At 43.1% G+C, this 22,338-nt stretch overlaps 1 protein-coding gene across 2 annotated transcripts in view; it reads right to left on the bottom strand.

The window, feature by feature from the left end:
- Positions 1 to 4,196, bottom strand: part of BICDL1 (BICD family like cargo adaptor 1) — a 75,380-nt gene extending 71,184 nt beyond the window's left edge. For both annotated transcript variants that reach the window (XM_054007017.1, XM_054007018.1), the window contains exon 1: positions 3,752 to 4,196. In XM_054007017.1, the coding sequence (XP_053862992.1) occupies positions 3,752 to 4,165 (414 nt within the window). In that variant the 5' untranslated portion in view covers positions 4,166 to 4,196. The remainder of the gene's footprint in view (positions 1 to 3,751) is intronic.
- Positions 4,197 to 22,338: the final 18,142 nt, after the last annotated feature.

Below are 22,338 nucleotides of genomic sequence, written 5' to 3'. Positions count from 1 at the left end.
TTGAACATAATTCAGAAGCAAACTGTAAGCCTATATACAGGACCAAAATGACTATTTTAAAATATTGTGCTGATTTGCTACAAAAAGATTAAATAAATGGAAGAGGTGTACAGCAAATGGGAATCATATTGATTCGGGGAATGTAGTTAGTAGGAAGACCTAATAGCTCTCGCCTAGTTGTCTGGTGAAGGAGATACAATAAAAGGTATTGTGGGATACCACTGCAGAGTCAAAAGAGTGGAATCCACCAAGATGGGCTGACTAGATTTGTGTTTGCCCCTATCTTTTTTTTTTTTCATTTTTACATTTTTTTTGTCTCAATAACAGGCTCTTCCTATAATCAATCCTTCCCCAAACCTGGAGTCCTGTAAGTTGGATGGAGATCTCCAGTGCATTTCCATGCTATTTAGTACTGACAGGAGTGAAAGAACAGACTGTTCTAATTGATATTTCTTTTCTAGCATTTATTTCTACTCAGAACTGAATTCTAGAAAACATTCCATTCTGAAAGTGTGCTTCCTCATCCAATTAACTGAGTTGGGTCTGTCCTGACTTAAAAAGACAGGAGTAAGTGTGGGGGTTGCCTTATTGACAATGAGAAGCTGCACTGCAAAATGCTGGAAAAAGGACACAGGTCAGGAACAGAGGCATTAATTAATTGTTTTAACCCCTTGCAGAGGATAACAATGAGATTCGGAGAACATCCCAACTATAAGAAGATCTGGATTCCATATTTGGAAATGAATGTAAACTCTGACTCAGTACTGAGGTCTGTCAAAGTAGGTGTGCTTGGTACCAAATGCAGAACCTTAGTAAACTAGGCCATCAAACACACAGAGAACACTTTTGGAGATAACAAAGAGCTAATTGTGCATTGTGTGTGTGTGTTTTCAGAGAAAAACAAACGTATGAATCTGCAAAGAATCGAGAGAAAGAGCGTATATAGATTTATAGCTGTTTTGGTGACGCCAGAAGAGCAGACCAGTGCATTGTTAGCTGGGAAATGGATACACTGGAGAAACTGCACTGAATTCTCAGCATTAGCTCTAAACAGTTAACTTGGGAGGAAAGGAGGAAAAGTTTCTTGAAACTTGCTATTTAACAGCAGTAAATCTGGGTGAAATGTAACTAGGGTGATTCAGCTAACAGCTCAGTTTCAAAAAGCAGCAATAATAAATTCTACAAAGGGAGAGAGAAAATGCAATATAGGGAAATGGATAAAATAAGCACAGATCTTTTCCTTTCCCTGCCCCCCAGTCTGCTCCTGCTCCCATTGAAGTGAATGGAAGTTTTTCAATAGACTAACTTTTAGCTTGATGAACACAGGATTATCAATGTTTTTTGCAGTATTGTGTAGCCACGTTGGTCCCAGGATATGACATAGTCAAGATATTATCTCAAAATACCCCGTCTCTCAGGTTAAAACAAAAGCAAATCTAACTATTAAACAATGCACTGGGAGTGAAAAGAGCTAAATATTAAAAACACGTACTTGGGGGAACATGAAAGTAATAAATAGTGTAATTAAACAACATTTTGAACAAATGTCACCTTCACTACTGTTGCTATCAGAAGAGTAAAATTACTGAAGTTTTACTATGGAGATAAAGTTATTGGCTATAGTAAAGTATTGGGTTTAATAACAAAAAGACAGATATCCCTTTAGGATGAAAAAGCTCACAGAACAAAGGACTTTGGTACTTACAGTAAATTCACAAATCCTCTTGAATTTCCAAAGATATGACTCCACAAGGAAGACAGGAATGTGCTGAAGTGTACACACAGGGTCAGGGTCGGGTAATGGTTTAAATTATAATGTTGATCTGTCACTGTTCAAACTAGCTCTAAAATGGTGTTCCCTGGGTTTAGTATTTTCAACAATATTCACTGGTGGAATTAGAAACTTCTAGTGTAAATCTCTAAGCAAAGAACTGGTGTAATAGTAATACTTTATAGAGTTGCGTAATAGAATTGGTCCAAGAGAAGCTGCCGGCACAAGCCCTTTCATTTATAATCACTCCATTTCAACCTAAAAATCAATACATAACTCAATCCACTGAGTTCCTAGCAAACAGCTTTTCCCAGCTATTTATAGGTATTTTCAAAGCAGACAGTTCACACACACATATACCATTACGGTTATCTGCTGGCATACGTTATCCATAATAGCCAATTGCTAAGGCACAAATATTATGTACACAGTACCTTCTACTTTAAGTTTCAATTCTGAAATATTCCTGAATCTAGACTTAAAAAAAAAAAGTGGGTGTGTCCACAGTTAAAATGTACCTACTGTTCTACCTCCTTGTGCAGGGTCAGCACCTACTTCACAGACCTTTAAGCACATTATGTTGTAGTCTGAATTGGTACAAATTATTCAAAGTTCTACACCATAAACAAAATTGAAAGGAGGACTAATTTTCCCTTTATTGCATAATTATTTTTTTCCCAAATAGGAAAAAACCTATCATCAGCATGGGGGATTTTCAGTTGATGCCTTGTTGAAGGCCTTTCCAGGTCTGTCCTGGGTTCTCCCTATATAATAACCATGTGCCTCATCTCCAATAAACACGAGAAAGGAAGGTACCCGTATAAAGAATTACTGTTTCCTAGAAGACCAACCACACCAGAGAAATGTTTTAAAGATAGCAGGTGGGCATAATTTGTAACTGAAATGCCTTCATGCAGTTCCATATGTTCCAGTAGACTATCCAGGTGTTCAATTAGATACAGGTTATACAAAACCGCTAACAAAATTAACCTCAGATGATTTCATTTCCATTAACTATAGTTCCCATGTCAGGTTCTGGTAGGGCTGTAAACAGATTTTTGCAATGTTGTATACCTTATCTTTGGGCAATCAAAGGTTTTCATGGTTTCCTCCCATCCTCCATAGCCCTAAGACAGGAGGTCAAGGCAAGAGCATCTCTAGGTTTCAATATAGAAATCTTCTTTTAGAAATAACTAACCCTCGTAGTATAGAGTTCATATGTATACATATTCTACACACTAACAGCACAGTACACGTTCAAAGTAAATTAGATAAAAAGGACTTGTGCCTGAAACCTACAACCAACTCCCCAAAGTTACCTTTAAAGAAAAAGTAATCTGGGTGAAGATGGAAAAGGGAGGACGTTCTTTACAATACAATAATCTAGCGGTGCCCCTGAATTTAGCATTGCCAGCTTGTGGCCAATGAGCAGCTGAGACACACAAAAACTTGCTGCGAAGAAAGGCCTCCTCCATGCTTTTTAAAGGAGCTCAAGTCTCCCTGCTCCTCCGACCTCCCGCTGTCTCTCTCTCTCTCTAGTCCTTGGAGCCGGGGTACTTCCCACCCCGAGTGCCAATGCATCTCCTTCCTTTCACCAGCCAGGGCCTGCAACTTAGGTGAAACGCTCGTCGTTATCCCTGGAACCCAGGTTTCTCCCCCTCCCGCCTCCTCTTACAGAGTCCCTCAAGGGCAGGTTTCCAGAACCAAGTTCTCACTTGCTCCCACATTACTGTCACTGGAGACTAGGGCTTCTCGCCCCACCCGGCACGCGGCTCCGAAGCTCACATCTTCTGCCCACCCACCCTAGACAGTCGGTGAGGCTGGAGTCACCCCAGCTCACCCCCCTGCTTGCCCCTGGAGCGCAGCTCGCCACCTACCCTGCCTTGTCCCGCATGCGAGTGTCCCTGAGGCCGGCTCTTCCCCTAGCCCAGCTCGTCCAGCGCCCAGGTCCTGCTCCCCCCCCCGGCCCCAGCCCCTCACCTCCAGCTTGTCGGTGAGCTCCTGGTGCATCCGCTCGTACTGCCGGCTGATGTCCTGGTTCCTCTCCAGCAGCGCCTTCCCGAGCCGGGCGGCCAGCACCAAGTCCTTCTCCTTCTGCCTGATCAGCGAGAGCAGCTCGGGCTGCTGCCCGGCCGGGGCAGGCCCCGCGTCCTGCTCTCCGGCTTGCTGCTGCTGCCGTTGCTCCCCGGCGGCGGCCAGGAGAGCCAGCTCCTCCTCCAGCGCCAGCTCCAGCTCCCCCGGGCCGCCCTGGAGCGGAGCTAAGGCGGCCGCGGCGGCTGCGGGGCTCCGGGCGGCTCCTGCTCCCGCGGCCCCCTGCAGCTCCATGCAGCAGGCGCTGTCCAGCTCCGCTGGTGCTGAAGCGGCGCCCGCCAAGCCCAGGCAGTACGCGGCCATGGCCCGCCCCTCGTGCGCTCCAGGCTGCGGGGGCAGGCGAGCCCGGCCCCCGCCGCTGGGGCTGCCTCTGCCCCTTCTCCTCCCGCACGCTGGGCTGCGCCAGGAGCCTGCCCCGCGCTCCGTGCCCGCGCCGAGCCGCCGCCGCGCGCGCCGCCTCCCGGGAGGACGCGGGGAGCCGCCTTAGCCGCCCTGCTGCCGGAGCCGGGCTGTCTCAGCGCGCGCGGGGCGCCCCGCTGCTGCTGCTGCTGCTGCCGCCGGCCGCGCTCCGCAGCGCCACTGCCCGCGCCCCATCTCCGCCGCGGCGCCTGCAAAACATCGCGCTGCAGCAGCGGCTGCAGGAGCCTCGGAAGCCGGCGGCGCGGCCACCCCCCTCCCAACCCCGAGCCCTGACGACAGCAAACACCTGTTCTCCGAGGGGCTCTGATTCGCCGAGCCGGGTAGCTCCATAGGCCGGCACCCAGGTGCTGCCCTGATTAACCCCTCCGTGCCCCGAGCCTCGCCGCACTGCTCAGAACATTCCCTCCCGCAGACACACGCAGGCGCCGGGGCCCCTTCCAGACAGCCCACCTTGGACTGACACCCAGGCACAGGCTGCTCTCCGGGTGGGGCCGGAGTCGGTCTTCTCCAGCCAGCCCATAACGAACAGCACAGCACAGCCCTATGATGGGGCCCCCTAGCGCCCCTCGCAGTGCCCGGGGCTGTGCTGTCTCACTGCAGGGCCTTCAGCTCCGGAGTGCCTAGGGGAAGAGATGAGACTGAGCCTAAACCTGCCACTTCATACTACATAGGAAGCTATTAGTGAGCAAAAACAGACAAAAGCAAAGAGTTCAAGCCAGCCCAAGGCAAACCTTACTGGCAGTATTTGCCATCTAAGATGCCATGACGTCAGGTGCCCTCAAAATTACCTCAGATTAGTCTTTAAAATGCCCTACAGATATTTCTTTATAATAATGCTACTCACTTTAACAGGGGTAACATCTCCAAAGCACTTTACCAATGTTACCTAATTCTAATACTCTGCATTTACATAGCAGCTTCCATCTGAGGACTCAAAGCACTACATTACCATTGGTAAATTAAACCTCACAGGCCCCCTGGCCTAAATGTTATTCCCATTTTACAGACAATGAAACAGGCAGAAAACATTTAATTTACTTGCCCAATACTACACAGCAAGTCTAAAACAGAGTCAAAATTTCTTCTCAAGGAGTTCTTCACTCCCAGGCTTGCTCAGTCTACTAAACACCACTACTTCTATTGTTATAAACCACAATCCTCTTAAAACCTGCCAGATTCCAATAACAGCCCTAATGTTGAATTTCATCCTGCCTAAGATTGGTTCCTGAAAATCAGAATCTTTATGGTTCTCAAATCATTCAGAACTCATCTTTGGATGAATCATAATCTAAAATATTTTTCTTAGACATGGTTCTTAAAGCTCAGGCAGTATGGTTTACTGGTCAAAGCAGGGGACTGGGATTCAGCAGGACTCCTGGGTTCTATTTCCAATTTACCAGGGACTTGCTCATTATGCTGAAGCAAACTACAGAGGTCCTCATTTTCAAAAGTGGCCTCTAGTTTTGGATTCCCAACTTTGGACAGATAGGGCTCAACTGGAATTGTACCTACTCAGCCTTCCAAAAAAACACAATTTATGTGTCTAAAGCTGAGCAACAAAAAGCGAGGCACCTAAAGCTAGAGGCTACTTTTGAAAATGTGGCGCTTATTCTCTCAGTTTATCATTGTATTGATCTGGAAAATGAATGACTTAACAATGTCTACTTTGTAGGCATGTTGTGAGAATTACTGTAAGAGCGTCTCTGATTTAGGATACTAATGACACAATCAAAACACTAATCTGTTAGTAGAACTGCTGTGATGGGGCATCTGCCCCACACTGGCATGGAAGGGGTTAATAGACCCCTAAGGAGGCTGTGCAGGAAGCAGCCAATAGGGAGAGGCTGTGAGAAGTAGCCAATCAGGGCCCAGCAAGCCCATATAAAAATAGGGCAGGGCAGAGTAGAATTAGTTACTCTCTAGATCTCCAGGAGGTTGGATTGGGGGCCTTGTTTGAGTGAGCATGTAATCTGGGCAGAGTAGTGCTAGGCAGGAACAGGGGAGTGGGAGGGAGCTCCTGCCTGCTAGGAGTGGTATGCTGTGCCCCTGGAGTAAGGGTGAAGAAGATGCTGGTGCTGTGGGGGAAGTGGCCCAGGAAAATGTACTGAGGAGTTGGAGAGGATGTTACATGTGGCTGCTATTTACAGGGTCCTTAGGTGGGCCTGGGACCTGCCACTCACCACTGGGGAAGTGGCAGGACAATTGACTGCAGTTGCCACTGGTGAAGTGGCTGGACAGTTGACTGTAGGGCTCCTGGAAGGGGGGAAGTACAGATTGTGATGTGGCTGGAGGGCTGTGTCATGAAGAGGACACTGCAGTCCTGGGAGTGACATGGATCCAAGAGCAGATGTGATGGTGGGCCAGGCACCATTGGGTGAGGGTGTACTGACTGGCAGAGCTAATCTCCAAGATGGCCAGCAGGCGGCACCAGCATGGTGAGTGAAGCCCTGCCACAATTGCCTTTAATGAATTAGGGGTGAGAAAGGCATTTCAAAAAAGCTTCTAATTGTAAAATATAACATTCATTAACTGAATACTAGAACTTCTTTAAAGAATTAAAACAAATGTTTGGAGAATCCCATTTCATCATCTTAATAAGAGTGTGTGAAAAACTAACACTATTGGCTAAACCAGTGGGGCATCACACATGTACAAATTCACCAAAATGTGGTTGACATTCTTTTTTTAATGCTGAAAGGAAGAGTTCACAAGTAGAAACAGACTTTTTTACACCCACAAATCCTCTTCCATATCTGGCATAAAACTGAGATCTGATCCTTGTAGGTCCCCAAGCCAAGGAAAATACCATCCTACCCAAATATCTCTAAGAGAGCCTTGCACCCCTTAGAGTGCCATTATGTTATCCTAAGCCCTTCTTGCCCTTTTGGAGGCCTTGGTTAGGCTTGCTAGGCTAATGAGGTGCCCCTCACCATCTTTATGGCCAGCAGTTTAGTTTGGATAGCTGACTACAACTCCCAACAGCCACTGGGGCTTGCTATCAATTGAAGATTATTACTTTTGTACTAGGATAAAGTTCATTTTAAAGGCAGCCTCAGTGACTGCTGGGAGTAGTAGTCAACTCTAGGATTAAGTTTCCTCTCTGGAAGGAGACACTGCAGAGGAGTCGGGAACCATCAAATAGCCAAACACCCTAATAAAGATCTCAAGGGAATTTTGCTAAGGGCCCAGGCCCCACCCTTTTTGGTGGGGGAGGGGAAGAAGGAAAGTGGTGCTGAGAGTTCAAATTATCACCATTTTAAAAAATTGTGTCATTTTAGCTGTGGTTGAATTGAGACCCCTTTAAGGAAGACTACACTCCTGTAGGAAACAGGAATTTTACACAGCTTTATCCCGTTAAAGGTTGCCTCTAAATTCCCAACCCCTCCAGGGGACTCACTTGAATTCAGTCTATCTCTATACATAACTGCATATATATGAATACTAGGACATAGAATTAGCCCCACCCTCCAACTAATTACATCTCACAATTGAGCTGTATCCCTTCCTAGTGCTCGTGAAGGTGTCAGATTGGGAGCCCTAAAAATCTTCTGTTTATCCACAGATAGGATATAGCATGAGTTGTGGAAATGCAAACTTCCCTCTAGCTTCCTGCCAATGGCCCTTAACTCTGCATTAGGAGAGTAACTTTGAAGGTAACTTACCCAGCATGCCTACTCAGTCCTTGGGCTTTTTCCTAACAATGTCAGTTAATGTGAACTGTGGTGGAGTTTGTGATATGAATACCTGTTCACTAAGAACTAGACTGAGATGCTTTAATTCACTTCATACGGGCCACCAAGAGCCATCAAATGGTATTAACTGTTGGTCATTATTACCCAGAACTATATTCAAACCAGTAATTTAGAGGTGAAAGGCTCTGTATCCCATTATCAATTTTCAGTCATCCAGTTCCTAAGACCTGTTTTTTAATCAACAGAAGTTTGATTGGCAACCAGGGCTCACTTTACTGCAAAATGATCCTGTACAATATTATATTCCTTAAAAGAACCTCTCCCCAGAACAGAAACCATACCATTACTAGGTAGGCTAGGTTTCTTCTTAACTAGGGGAGGTAATTTAAAATCCAAACTGATGATGTGCGCCTTCTGCTGGAATAGCCTATTATAACAAAGCAAGCCTTCTGGTGTGGTTAATGAAATCCATTGTGGCATTCCTTTTCATCTCTAATGCCTCCTTCAGTGTATAAAATAAAGAGATTATACTGAGAAGATATTAATCCCCCCAAAAAGCCTCAAACAAAACTCTTAGCTCTAGCAGTTGGATGTGTGGGAGAGATGACTGCCTGGGAGGAGAAATAGACACACCTAAACAGCATTTATTACAGATAGGTTAACGCCATACTCGTACATTCTAGTTCAACATGCTCAGCTTTCATTTGTGCCCAGCTAACCGCACAATGTTCTATGTAATACATTTGACTCAGCCAAGCAGTTAAAGCATTAATATAAACTATCTATTAATCTCCATGTCAGAAAATCCATCACCGTCCTCAGAATTTAATTATTGATTGCCATTATTAGAAGTAGATTACTGAATTGCTTTAACTCCTTTATTCATTACCCTTCCTTTATTGTATCATGCACACTGTTTTAATGGAGTAAAAATATTTACATAAAAAGCAGTTAAAGATAATTTATCTTATATTGTTATAGTGGCTTTCATCCAGAAGGATACCAAAGTACTTAACAATCTAGAGCTGGGATTTTCAAAAGTCTATGGGAGTTAGGCACTCAACTCCCACTGACATTCAAAGGGAGTTGGTCCCTAACATTCTTAGTTCCTCTGAAAAATCCTAGCCTAGAAAAACAAGAAGCATTTAATGGAAGCAAGTAAAAACATTTTGGGAGCCATCAATGCCCATGTAGTGAGAATTCAAGAAAATTGGTAAACTGGAGATTTTGATCCAAGGATTTCTTCAGTGTCCAGAAGAAGCATGAAATGTGCCTGCACATAAAACTGCAAATATTTTTAAACATGGACATTATTACACGGGTGCTAGTAGCAGGCAGCCACATTCCCTGAAGAGACAGAATGGGTTGGCCCATTTAACTATGCAGAGTTGATGCCAAAGAGAGAAAGGGGAAATTATTTGCCAGTTAATTTTGTCTGCTGTAAATGACATCTTCCTCATCATACAGCTATATAATTTTTTTTGGTCCAGAGAGTAGCAAGTCTCAACCTATGGCATAAGTAAACAAGGATGAAAATATGACATCTGTCAGTTGGTGTGTAAGCAACAGGATATTCACATCCTTCTTAGTCAGAAACTTCCACTGGTGTAAAATTGGAACAAGCAACAAGGTAGGCTAATCTGGAGGGGGTGGGGGAGAAGAGAACCACAAACATGGTTAGTAATCAGGAATTTCATCTCCTTTTCTCCCTGGGATAGATATTGCAACCCCATGCAGTGCCTTTTGGGACCACTGCATTAAATTTATTGTTTTCTGTATGATCCAGGAACTGAAAATAGTAGGGGGTGGGGAGGGTTGATTATCCCTGGAGTTCTTTACAATCCCAGAGAAGCACCACCCCCTGTGGTGGTTTGCATATAGTGGTTCAGACTGGATTTTTCCAGAGACTAGGAAACAAAGGGTTTTTGATATAAAAGAATAAGTATTAGAGTGTATAAAAAAGTGTACTACCCCCTTCAGGGATAGGCTGGAGCCTGCAGCCTTGGGATAGTCAAGGAGGAGATCCCTGTGCCCTGCCCTAGGGGCTGAGCCATTAAAAACAGAAATGGGAAGTAGAGCAGTGGATGGGAAGGAGGAGTAGAAGTTGAGCTGCCTGAAGCAGGTGGTAGTTGTGCTTGCCTGTATTAGGAGACAAACTGAACCTGACACAGGGACTTTGGTGTAGACTGTAAGTTTGGGAGCCCCGTATTGGAGTCCTGATGAACTGTTTGTTGCCAGGATTTCTGTTCTGAAACCTGATTATTATATGTTAATGTGTTGGCTTTTCCTTGCCCTGGGTGGTTAAAGTGAATCCACTGTTGCTCCACATGGGGAAGCAAAGGTGAGGCACACCTGCAGTGCCACACTGTTCGGCAGAGGTCTGATTAGCAGTTGTCTACGTCTTTCCACTGAGCTTCAACTGACTCGTGAGTCTTCCTGTTGAGTCCCACAATGGACAAGCCTGCGGGTCCTAGGGGGAAGACCACAACCTTTGCTGAAGAGTTGGAAAGACTGGCACATCCTATTCCTCTGTGCTGGAATTGGGAGTGACCTCTGGTAAACTTTCAGTAAACATATTGGAACTTGTGTTGTCTTTTGTTTTCTTGTTTTTTTTGTTTGTTTTTTTTAAATAAATGTACTCTGTCGAGAGCTGTGGGATCACTGGTAAAAATGCTCTTTGTCCATGGAGAGAGATCACAGATGGGCTGTAGGAAGCCTAGCTTGATGGAAACATTTAAACCTCTCCCACTCTTCAGAAGGCGTGGGATGAGGGTCCACAGCCAGAGACGAGTGGTGGCTGAAGACGTGAGGAAACCCCCATGAGTGAAAATATATGTACAATTACCCTGAAACTGTGATACTCCATCCTACAGTAATACAATTCTGTAATTAAATGGGACGTTTAGGGAGCATGGGGGGCGGGGGGCTTAGGGCTGGGAGTCTTTCTGGCTGGGCTGATGCTGAAACTCACTTCTGACAGCCACTTCTGAAGGAAGCAAATCTGGAAGTGGGCAACCTAGCCTAGGACACTGGTATATAACAATGTTCTCTAGAGGGGTCAAGGAGAAATAAACTCCAAGCCACAGAGGCTCTTGAAGGCTGATGGCAACCCTTCCATTAAGGCATGTTTTGAAATTAATATTGTCCTGCCCTATTCACAGGAGAAATGAAGTGGTAGAGTGATCCTACACCCAATTTATTAAATAGTGAAGCAAGCAGAAAGGGTTATGGCTTACCTAGTATCTGACACGCTTCTTTGCCTCTCTGCTTCCTAGCAGCTAGATCACAGCTTTCTGTATACAGGATTGTATGATTCAGAAGGGGTCAAGACAGACCTACTAAAAACAAGTATCAGAGGGGTAGCCGTGTTAGTCTGGATCTGTAAAAAGCAACAGAGTCCTGTGGCACCTTTAAGACTAACAGAAGTATTGGAGCATAAGCTTTTGTGGGTGCATCCGACAAAGTGGGTATTCACCCACGAAAGCTTATGCTCCAATACATCTGTTAATCTTAAAGGTGTCCCAGGACTCTGTTGCTTTATACTAAAAAAACAGTCTCACTGTTCTAAATTTTTAACCAGGACATTTATCTTTACTATTAAAACAAGCACTCGTACATGTCAACGTGAAGTGAATGGGTAAAATATTCTTTAAACATCAAGAAAAAACTGAAAATTCAGTAGGCACTTTTGCTTCAGTCAATACCTCCTCCTCAGACATAAGAGGACAACACTCAGAAATTAAAACTATAAGTGAACACCTCCTCTCCTCCAGAGGAAGAAAGGACACGTGGGAGTCTAGAATCTAGAAAGCCTTAGCCACATCAATGAAAATGTACTTTTGTTCCATAATTTGAACTTTAACGTCACTGGGATGAGAGGAAAATTTTCTTAGCAACCCTCAGCCTCCTTTTAATATGGTGAAAAAGCCCTGCTGTGGGGGTAGCAGACTTCTGTTGCAGCTCTGCCTCTGGTCTTCTAAAAATGTTAATTGCTGTATTTTTTTCATCCACTTATCACATTTTAGAATTTCTGCTTCTAATTTGCCTCAGAGCAAAGCTGAACTGGTATAATATGCCACTCTTCTCCTGAAGGTGGAGAGACTAAGGTAGAGGTGGTCAAGTGCAGGCCCTTGAGTTCAACGTGGCTGCTCAAAAGACCAATTCAAGCATATGAGTTTCCTTTACATACTGGGCCTTAGCTGTGAGGACCAAGGTTCAATGTGTTCTCCCTCACAACTGTTCCAAATTTCTATGCTCTTTCAGTTGCAGATATGTGTGTATTGCTATTGGATGGGAGAAGTAGGTAGTATACACATTAGGAATGTATATTTATGAAGGCAGGTAGGGGAATAGAGGATGGAGAATTCCTATTAAACAGGAGGCATCTGCTATATGCCCCAGCCAAAGCTAAAATAAAAAGGCAGACAATCCAGATTTTCCACAAGGCTCAAATGATCACCACAGTGATCTTTGCAAGCAAGGAGAAGCTCGTAGTCCACACTGCACAGCCCAGAAGCATAAAACAAACATGATGTCAACACTGGTGGGTACTTTGCAGCTGCTTGTTTGCAGCATTGTCTGAAGTGGCCTTGGTGGCCCACTGTTACCCTCATTTAATACACAAGTTATAGGTCCCAGCATGCTTGAATCAAGATGTAGCTACCATTGCCTGTAGTTTCTGCAGGCTGTACTGCCATATTGAAGATGAGGATCAGTGATGATCTATTCTACTCCATTTTATGCAAATAAGGTGTGATGGGCTTTGGACCAGTTATCAGTACAGCTGGGCAAAGTTTGGGCATCCCTGATCTAGGCATAGTTCCCCATCAGAATGGTAGCTAGCATCTCTTCAGTGAGTTGAGAGTCCATGATGGTCAAGACTGGCCTTTGGTTGTCCAGGTCCCTATGTTGAATAATATACAGGGCCTCTTGGGCATCTCTTAGGTTATGCCAGACCATCGGAGAATTAAAAATGGATCCAGCTCCACGATTTAAAAAGCACAGGTCCCTTGATGCAGGATTTCCAAGGCTTTATAGATGATCCATTAGGAGGGGTGATTGTTACTTCAATTTGGCATATATGCTGGCTGTGGGGACCCAAAAGTCTTGGGCGTCTCCAGACTTGACTAGAGGCAGCCACACCTGTTGCCCCTGCATAGAGACAGCTCTAAAAGCTTTGGCCTAGTAAAAAAGGAACTGGATTTTTCTGCAAAATGCATTGATAGAAATAATGAAATGGATCTCTTTAGGTGCAAGGCCCTGAAATAGAAATTGTGCAACAACATGCTTGCTACATCAGCAATGTTACCATTGTTAACCTAAGAATAGCCACACTGCATCAGACCAATAGTCCACCTAGCCCAGTATCCTGTTTTTTGACCAGTGCCAGATGCTTCAGAGGGAATGAACAGATAGGGCAATTATTGAGTGATCTGTCCTCTGTCAGCCAGTCACACTTCTAGCAGTCAGAGGGCTAGGGGCACCCGGAGCATGGGGTTGTGTCCCTGATCATCTTGGCTACTAATGATATCTTCCATGAACTTATCTAATTCTTCTTTGAACCCAGTTATGCGTCTGGCCTTCATAACATCCCCTGGCAACAAGTTGCACATGTTGATTGTGCATTGTGTGAAGAAGTACTTCCTTATATTAGTTTAAACCTGCTGCCTATTAATTTCATGGGGTGACCCTGGGTTCTTGTGTTATGTGAAGGGGTAAATAACAGTTTCCCTATTCCCTTTCTGCTAGCTGTCTCTTTTCTAACCTGAACAGTCCCAGTTTTTTTAATCCCTCCTCATATGGAAGCTATTCCATACTCCTGATCATTTTTGTTGCCCTTCTCCGTACCTTTTCCAATTCTAATATATCTTTATATAAAATGGGGTGACGAGAACTGCCAGCAGTATTCAAGGTGTGCGCATGGATTTATATGGTGCCATTATGATATTTTCTGTCATACTATATATCCCTTTCCTAACATTTGCGAACATTCTGTTTGCTTTTTTGACTGCTGCTGCACACTAAGCAGATGTTTTCAGAGAACTATCCACGATTCCATGATCTTTCTTGAGTGGTAACAGCTAATTTAAAACCCATCACTAAGTATAATTGGGATTATTATTTCCAATGTGCATTACTTTGTACTTATCAACACTAAATTTCATCAGCCATTTTGTTGCTTAATCACCCAGTTTTGTGAAATCCCTTTGTAATTCTTCCCAGTCAGTTTTGGACTTAAATATCTTGAGTAATTTAGTATTGTCTGCAAACTTTGTCACCTCACTGTTTAAACCCTTTCCAACTCATGTATGAATATGTTGAACAGTACAGATTGCAGTATAGATCCTTGGGGGCAGGAGCGGCGCCAGGGTTTTTGGCGCCCTAGGCGGGGGTCCTTCCGCGCTGCCGGTCGTCGTTGGCAATTCTGCGGCGGGGGGTCCTTCCGTGCTCCCGGTCTTCGGGGCACTTCGGCGGTGGGTCCCGGAGTGAGTGAAGGACCCGCCGCAGAATTGCCGCCGAAGACTTGGAGTGCGGAAGGACCCCCGCTGCTGAATTGTCGCCCCCCCAAATCCTGGTGCCCTAGGCAACCGCCTAGGTCGCCTAAATGGAAGCGCCGGCCCTGCTTGGGGGACCCCTCTATTTACCTCTTTCCATTGTGAAAACTGATAATTTATTCCTACCCTTTGTTTCCTATCTTTTAAAATCCTTTATTAAAAATAAGCACTATTAAAATCCTTTATTAAAAATAAGCACTAATCCATAAAGCAGATGAAACAGAAATCTGAGAAAAGGTAAAAATGTCTAGACAGTTGGGTTTACATATGGTCTGAACTGGGTAACTCAGCAATGTTTTTCATAAGTGGCTATCAGGTATCCTGAATTTCTGACCCTGATATTAGAATGCTCTTAGCCCATTGACTAAGTCCAGCTCTGAAAAACAAGTGATGAAAGTGGAAAGGATATTATGTTAATGATTACAAATAAGACATAGAATCATAGAATATCAGGGTTGGAAGGGACCACAGCAGGTCATCTAGTCCAACCCCCTGCTCAAAGCAGGACCAATCCCCAACTAAATCATCCCAGCCAGGGCTTTGTCAAGCCTGACCTTAAAAACCTCTAAGGAAGGAGATTCCACCACCTCCCTAGGTAACCCATTCCAGTGCTTCACCACCCTCCTAGTGAAAAAGTTTTTCCTAATATCCAACCTAAACCTCCACCACTGCAACTTGAGACCATTACTCCTTGTTCTGTCATCTGGTAACACTGAGAACAGTCTAGATCCATCCTCTCTGGAACCCCCTTTCAGGTAGTTGAAAGCAGCTATCAAATCCCCCCTCATTCTTCTCTTCCGTAGACTAAACAATCCCAGTTCCCTCAGCCTCTCCTCATAAGTCATGTGCTCCAACCCCCTAATAATTTTTGTTGCCCTCTGCTGAACTCTTCCCAATTTTCCCACATCCTTCTTGTAGTGTGGGGCCCAAAACTGGACACAGTACTCCAGATCCCTCACCAATGCCAAATAGAGGGGAATGATCATGTCCCTCGATCTGCTGGCAATGCCCCTACTTATACAGCCCAAAATGCCATTAGCCTTCTTGGGAACAAGGACACACTATTGATCATATCCAGCTTCTCGTCCACTGTAACCCCTAGGTCCTTTTCTGCAGAACTGCTGCCTAGCCATTCGGTCCCTAGTCTGTAGCAGTGCATGGGATTCTTCCATCCTAAGTGCAGGACTCTGCACTTATCCTTGTTGAACCTCATCAGATTTCTTTTGGCCGAATCCTCTAATTAATCTACTGAGCGTGTTCATCCTATTTATCAGAGGGGTAGCCATGTTAGTCTGAATCTGTAAAAAGCAACAGAGGGTCCTGTGGCACCTTTGAGACTAACAGAAGTATTGGGAGCATAAGCTTTCGTGGGTAAGAACCTCTTACATCTGAAGAAGTGAGGTTCTTACCCACGAAAGCTTATGCTTCCAATACTTCTGTTAGTCTCAAAGGTGCCACAGGACCCTCTGTTGCTTTCATCTTATTTGTATGTATGTATCATTCTTGTATCTGAAGCTAGAAATATGAAGTATAACTTAAGTCCTATTGTAATTATGCAAAGTGTGGGCCATTAATGATGGTTTGGAAGCTTGATGGCTCCCATTGACTAGGACAATTGGTTGTAAATGGCTCTGTTTACTTGCAAACCACCCTGGGTACGTGTGGGCCAGCTCTGGAAGAAAGAAGAATGAGGTCTCACAGGACATGTGACCACGTTGCTTGATGCTGAAATCCATCTTAAATCTGTTACTTTTCCATTTAGAAGGAGGGGTAGGGACCCAGAGAGACAAAAGACTCCTGCCTTAGGTCCAGAGCTATAAAAGGGGGTGGAACAGAACAAAGGGGGCTGCCAATCATGATAAATCCCCTGGCTACCACCTGAGCTGGAACTAACAAGGACTGTACCCGTGGAAAGGATTGGGCCCAGACTAGGAAGGAGTGTAGTCTGTGAAAAACGCTTATTGGAACATCTTTGAGGGTAAGATTTATCTGTAAACAGTTTCTTAATGTATTAGGCTTAGATGTGCGTGTTTTGTTTTACTTTGCTTCGTAACTTACTTTGTTCTGTCTGGTTTCAGAGTAGCAGCCATGTTAGTCTGTATCCGCAAAAAGAACAGGAATACTTGTGGCACCTTAGAGACTAACAAATTTATTAGAGCATAAGCTTTCGTGGACTACAGCCCACTTCTTCGGATGCATATAGAGTGAAACATATATTGAGGAGATATATATACACACATACAGAGAGCATGAACAGGTGGGAGTTGTCTTACCAACTCTGAGAGGCCAATTAAGTAAGAGAGGGAAAAAAAAAACTTTTGAAGTGATAATCAAGATAGCCCAGTACAGACAGTTTGATAAGAAGTGTGAGAATACTTACAAGGGGAGATAGATTCAATGTTTGTAATGGCTCAGCCATTCCCAGTCCTTATTCAATCCTGAGTTGATTGTATCTAGTTTGCATATCAATTCCAGCTCAGCAGTCTCTCATTGGAGTCTGTTTTTGAAGTTTTTCTGTTGTAAGATAGCCACCCGCAGGTCTGTCATTGAATGGCCAGAGAGGTTAAAGTGTTCTCCCACTGTTTTTTGAGTATTATGATTCCTGATATCAGATTTGTGTCCATTAATTCTTTTGCGTAGAGACTGTCCGGTTTGGCCAATGTACATGGCAGAGGGGCATTGCTGGCACATGATGGCATATTGGTAGATGTGCAAGTGAACGAGCCCCTGATGGTATGGCTGATGTGATTAGGTCCTATGATGATGTCACTTAAATAGATATGTGGACAGAGTTGGCATGAGAATGCATAATGAGACTCAGTGGAATAAGCATTCTAAAAATGTAGTCCATTCTCTCTCAGAACTTTTTGTTATGTGGTCAAGTGGAAGACAGAGCAAGTAGCATTTTCTTCTGTCTTGTGGTTTATTTATATGAAACAGTTATGCCCTAACTTTCTGGGCTGCTGTATTAACCTGGTTAGAATTGTTCTGCGGTCATTAAATGCCGAGACATGACTTTATGCGTTGTTGTGGGGGAGGGAGAAGGAGGAGAAAAGTTTTGTTTTTAGTGTCTGTCTGCTTGCTTATGCATATACTGCAATTTGTAATCACACACTGCTGTTGCTACTGTGAGTCATCTAGCATTATTGTGTTATAAGTGACCATGCTGACATGAAGCAATCTTGATTTTTATTGCAGCTCCTTCAGGAAGGACCACTATTGAGGTCAATTATTTCATGATAATGGCAACTCTGCCAGGTATTTGTGCTTCATTGAACAATCATGTTGTTATGGCAACTAGGGTTCTATAAATTATCTGAAAACCAGCCTGATTCACAAGTGTTGGGTGCAGCAAGTGGAAAATACTGTTTTTCTTTTTAAAATTTCATTTGTATTCACAAATACAGCCACCAATTAACAATGTGATCCAAATGTTGCAGCCATATTCACTTGCACAGTAACTGCTCTTTGGGGCAAATCCTCTTTGCTATTGATCACAAGTACACAGGCTTGACACTGGAGGCCCAACAGAAGGGAGAAGGAATCCTCCTTGAGTGGCAGCTGAGCTACATTGGCCATTATTTTAGCTTCATCAGCGTTTGGTCAGTTGGTACCCCATCTTCTGAAGCGATATATGACCAGTACTTCAAGATCCACTGGCTCCTGCCTTTCGCTTCCTTGAGGCCCCATCCGTAGCCATGCACTGGTAATTCCGAGGCAGCTGAGCTCTGCAACATGCAGGCATCATACACCAGGCTCCTAAAATCTTGTCCTGTCTATGCAATTGAACCAGACTGGCTGGGCTGTGGGCCAAGGCTGTCTGTGGCTGTGGAGAAGCAGGAAGGATGTGCTCCGTTAATGTTGAGAGATGGGGGACTGGAGAGCTCAAGGGATTGGTTATAGGATACAGAACGTTTCTCTTCTACATAGCTAGTTAAAATCGTGGTGGCCTTTGTGAAATGAATTGATAGCCTTGATTTTTTTTGTCCACAGTACAAAAGCACCTTCACCTGCTGGCTTGAGGAGACTTTACACCACCAGTACATCTTTCGATACTATCTCTGTGGGTTAGAAGTTCATTTATTCACTGCCTCTCCCAGATAAACTCCTCTAGGAAAGGATATAAAACATATATAAGCCCTTTAACCCTCAGATGCTCTGCTTATTAACCAGCTCATAGGAAATAACATGCTTTGGGCTAAAATCAGTTTTCAAAAGTTACTGAATATTATTCAAAGCTGAGAACTCAACTTAGTCTCTGAATAGAATAGGGAAAAGGGGTTTAAAATAGTCTTTTGTCTGAGCAGTGTCAACTTCAAAAAGTCAGATCAGACAGTCTTGGGCTTAAAGGGTCAGTATACAGCCAACTACTGCTGGCTTTAGGATCAGAAAGCTCTCAGTATTTTTCGTGTATTAAAACTACTTTTGAAATAATACGTTTAACCTGATATCTTGTGCAAACTATGGAATTGAAACACTATATATTGCTTAATATGCTATCTTTTAAAAATAGAAAGAATAGTCCCTTTATGCAAAAGTGTAATACTATTGAATAAATTTAATCCATGATGGTTTTAAGCAATCTTGAATGCTAAAGATAGTTGGCCTGATTTATTTATATATAAATACAGTTAGATATGTCTGTAATGGCTCAGTCCTGCTCTTATTGACGTCAACAGCAAAATCCCCTATTATTTTTAATGGGGTAGAACATGGGCCTTTAAAGTCATAGAGGCTGGGGCCAGCCAACTTTAGTTACTAAGTAGGCACACCTGAGCAAGGATCAGGTGATTCCCCTATAAACAGCAGCAGAAATCTGCTGAGTTGGAGTCCCAAAAGTTCCAACCTGTCACATGTTCCAGGGGCCAGAAACCCTCTATACATTCCACAAAATGCCCACCACAGGGATCACCTCTTAACACTGAATGCTGTTTAGTCCCCAAGGTATTGAACACTGGGGGATGAACTAGTGTCCTTTGGGGATAAGACATCACTCTTAAGAATGTAGTCCTGATATGTAGCCTACTTTTTTCCTTTGTTCAGATCCTTCCTATTGTCCCATTATAACCTTTTGTACAATTCTAAATTGTTCCCCTCTCTACTGTGGTAACCACCTATAGGAACTTGAAGAAAGTCAATCATGCTCACCTTCTCCCTGGCCTTCATTTAGGCAAGCCATATGTATTTGGTTCTTTTAATCTTTCCTTGGAAGCAAAAACCCTCCATGTCATTCTTGTTGCTCTTCCCTTAATTCCTCCAATTTATCAACACCTTTCTGGTTTCATCAAATGAATAGTTGCCACTGGCAACTTGCCAGGCTGTTGGATCATATTCCTTGGGCCTGATGCCTGAATCACAGTCCCTGTGGTTTTATCAGAGTCAAAATACCCAGCTTTTAGGGGAGCAATCCGCTTCTGCCCAAGGTAAAAGTATATTGTTTATTAAAAAATAAATTGGAGAGCAACAAGAGGATGTTTCACCATAAAATAAGATTTATAATTGTCTTCAGTTTAAGCCAATATTTACATATATAAAAGTTTGTAGGGATAAAACCAAGTATTGCTAAATAATGCATTATAGGGACATTGCCAACTTAATTTCATTGGGTTTGCTGGTGTTTACTATCCATTGTTTGTAATATTCTCTTAGAGATGTGAACACACAAGATTTTTACACTATGATTCTGGCTCTTCCATTCGGCAAAGGTTGCTTTTTTGGGGACAAGGCAAAAACCTGAATATATAATGATTGAAATAAACCTACATTTTCCTTGACACCTTTACTCTTTATTTAGGTACCAGCATGACTAATAACATCAGCACAACCTGGAAAGATTTGTTTGTGATATTGCTGAACTAGGTAAAGGAGAACAAGGGAAAACTATTAATTTGTGTAGAATCTACCCAGTGACTATTCTTTTATAAAATGTTTCGGTTAGACCAGAACTTTTCACGAAGAGATACAACTGTAAGATTTCAGTTAAAGATTTTTTTAATCACAAAATTGGTGTTTTGTGAGCAGCCCTATTCAGTTGTCTCAGGCCAATTTAGTACATTGCTGTATAGCAAAGTCATAAAACAAATATTTGTTATAAAATATGCTGTGTTCTCTTAAGGCCTGAACATGTCAAGTGCTAAGTTGATGGTGCTCAGCACCTCATCTGATCAAGCCCAGTGAGATTTGAGGGCACTTGGCATGGTGCAATACAGACAATAGTCATACATGATCTTATACCATTTTTAAATTAATGACCCCAAATAAGCACAACACTGAAGCATTCAAGTGGGGAGGTATTTAATTATCTTTAGATGTCAATTTGAAAATGAATTTTCTATCATGCAGCCTAGATTTTCAAAGTGTTATATGCTAATCAGGACTTTAGGTAGAGCATCTGCACTAAGCACTCTTTCCCTCAGGTAGTTCCCCACAATGGGTACTTTAAATGATCACTCCCCTTCAGATGGAAGTCTATCGAAAATGAATGTTGGAAATGGGAGTGCAAATAGGTACTGCAAAAATGAGGCATAGCCTACATTTTATGAGACTACCTCAGAAGTAGAAAGACAATATTTCAAGACTGCCACTGCCTCAAATGATACAGATATGAGGGGGATTGTTTTCTCTGACTGCAATGGGTGCCTTTAAGACAGGTAAATTGTAGTCATCTAGGCTTTTGCTAGAACGGGGAAACTTTCATACCAAGCCCCAAACTGATTATTCCTGCCTGATTTCATTTCCCCCAACCCAATCTTCTGCTCTAATGATTAGAACACACTTTCTCTTCAAGTCAAGTAGCTGTAAGGGACAAAATACTTATTGTTTGCTTCCTCCTATTAGAAATATTAGACTTTTGAGACTGCATATTAAAGGTTAAAGCATAATTATTCTATACTATTTCATAGCTGACACAGATGGATACTGGTTATCGTATAAAAGCCTGAAGAGAACAGAAGGACACTGACTCAGCTTCAAAGAGCTTGCAATCAAAATTTAAGACAAATCACAAAAAGTGTGCTAAATAGCAAGAAAGAGAGAGGAAGGACAAAGGTTATAGTAATCTTACCTGGTGAGATTTTAAAATTTAAGAGCCAAATCTGCTCTCCATTGGAAATGGGGACATACCAACTTTTTTTTTTTTTTTTTTTTTTAAAGTCCAAAGTCTTTCTTTGCTTAGGTTAGGTGGATCCAGTCCAGAAAAATTGGCTATAAATATGGCAGCTTAGTAGGGAAAATACATGTCTGTTGCAAGACACTCTCAGAATATCAACTCCTCCTGTACGACTAATTCAGTGATGGATCATAATAGATCAAATTTACTGGCCATGTTACATAAAAACAAAATCAGAGAAAAAGTATGGTATTCTGGGATAATGAAATCTTTGTTCTAGGACAGGTTTGTTGGAGTGGTTCTGTATAAAGTTCATACTTTCTTTCAAAAAATGACAAAAAATAAATCTTAAGATAAAAAGCTCCCTTTGTTTTTCTGCCTCTCCTACTAACCCTTAATACTGCATTGTACACTTCTAGATATTTTAGGAAATGTGCAGACCATATTTGTCATTAATATATTCTGTCTCAATTATCTACTTGCACACAGCTCCTGCGTGGGTGAATTTCAGATTCAAGACTTTCCTCAGTAAAGTAGATTCTGCCCTTGTTGCCCTCTTTAAATTCACTTTAATTATTCTGTATAAAAAGTGGCAGGCTCTCTCTCATACCAAATGAGGGTTATGAGAAAACTGCTGCAGTCTTCTATACTATGTATAGTATAGCCAGCAGGTAGTATTCATTGCAGCATCTTTTTGTTTAT

Source organism: Malaclemys terrapin, chromosome 16, assembly GCF_027887155.1.
Source record: "Malaclemys terrapin pileata isolate rMalTer1 chromosome 16, rMalTer1.hap1, whole genome shotgun sequence".
Classification (NCBI taxonomy): Eukaryota; Metazoa; Chordata; order Testudines; family Emydidae; genus Malaclemys; species Malaclemys terrapin.
Note: the sequence above shows the minus strand (reverse complement) of the source record. Positions and strands in the feature narration are given on the sequence as shown.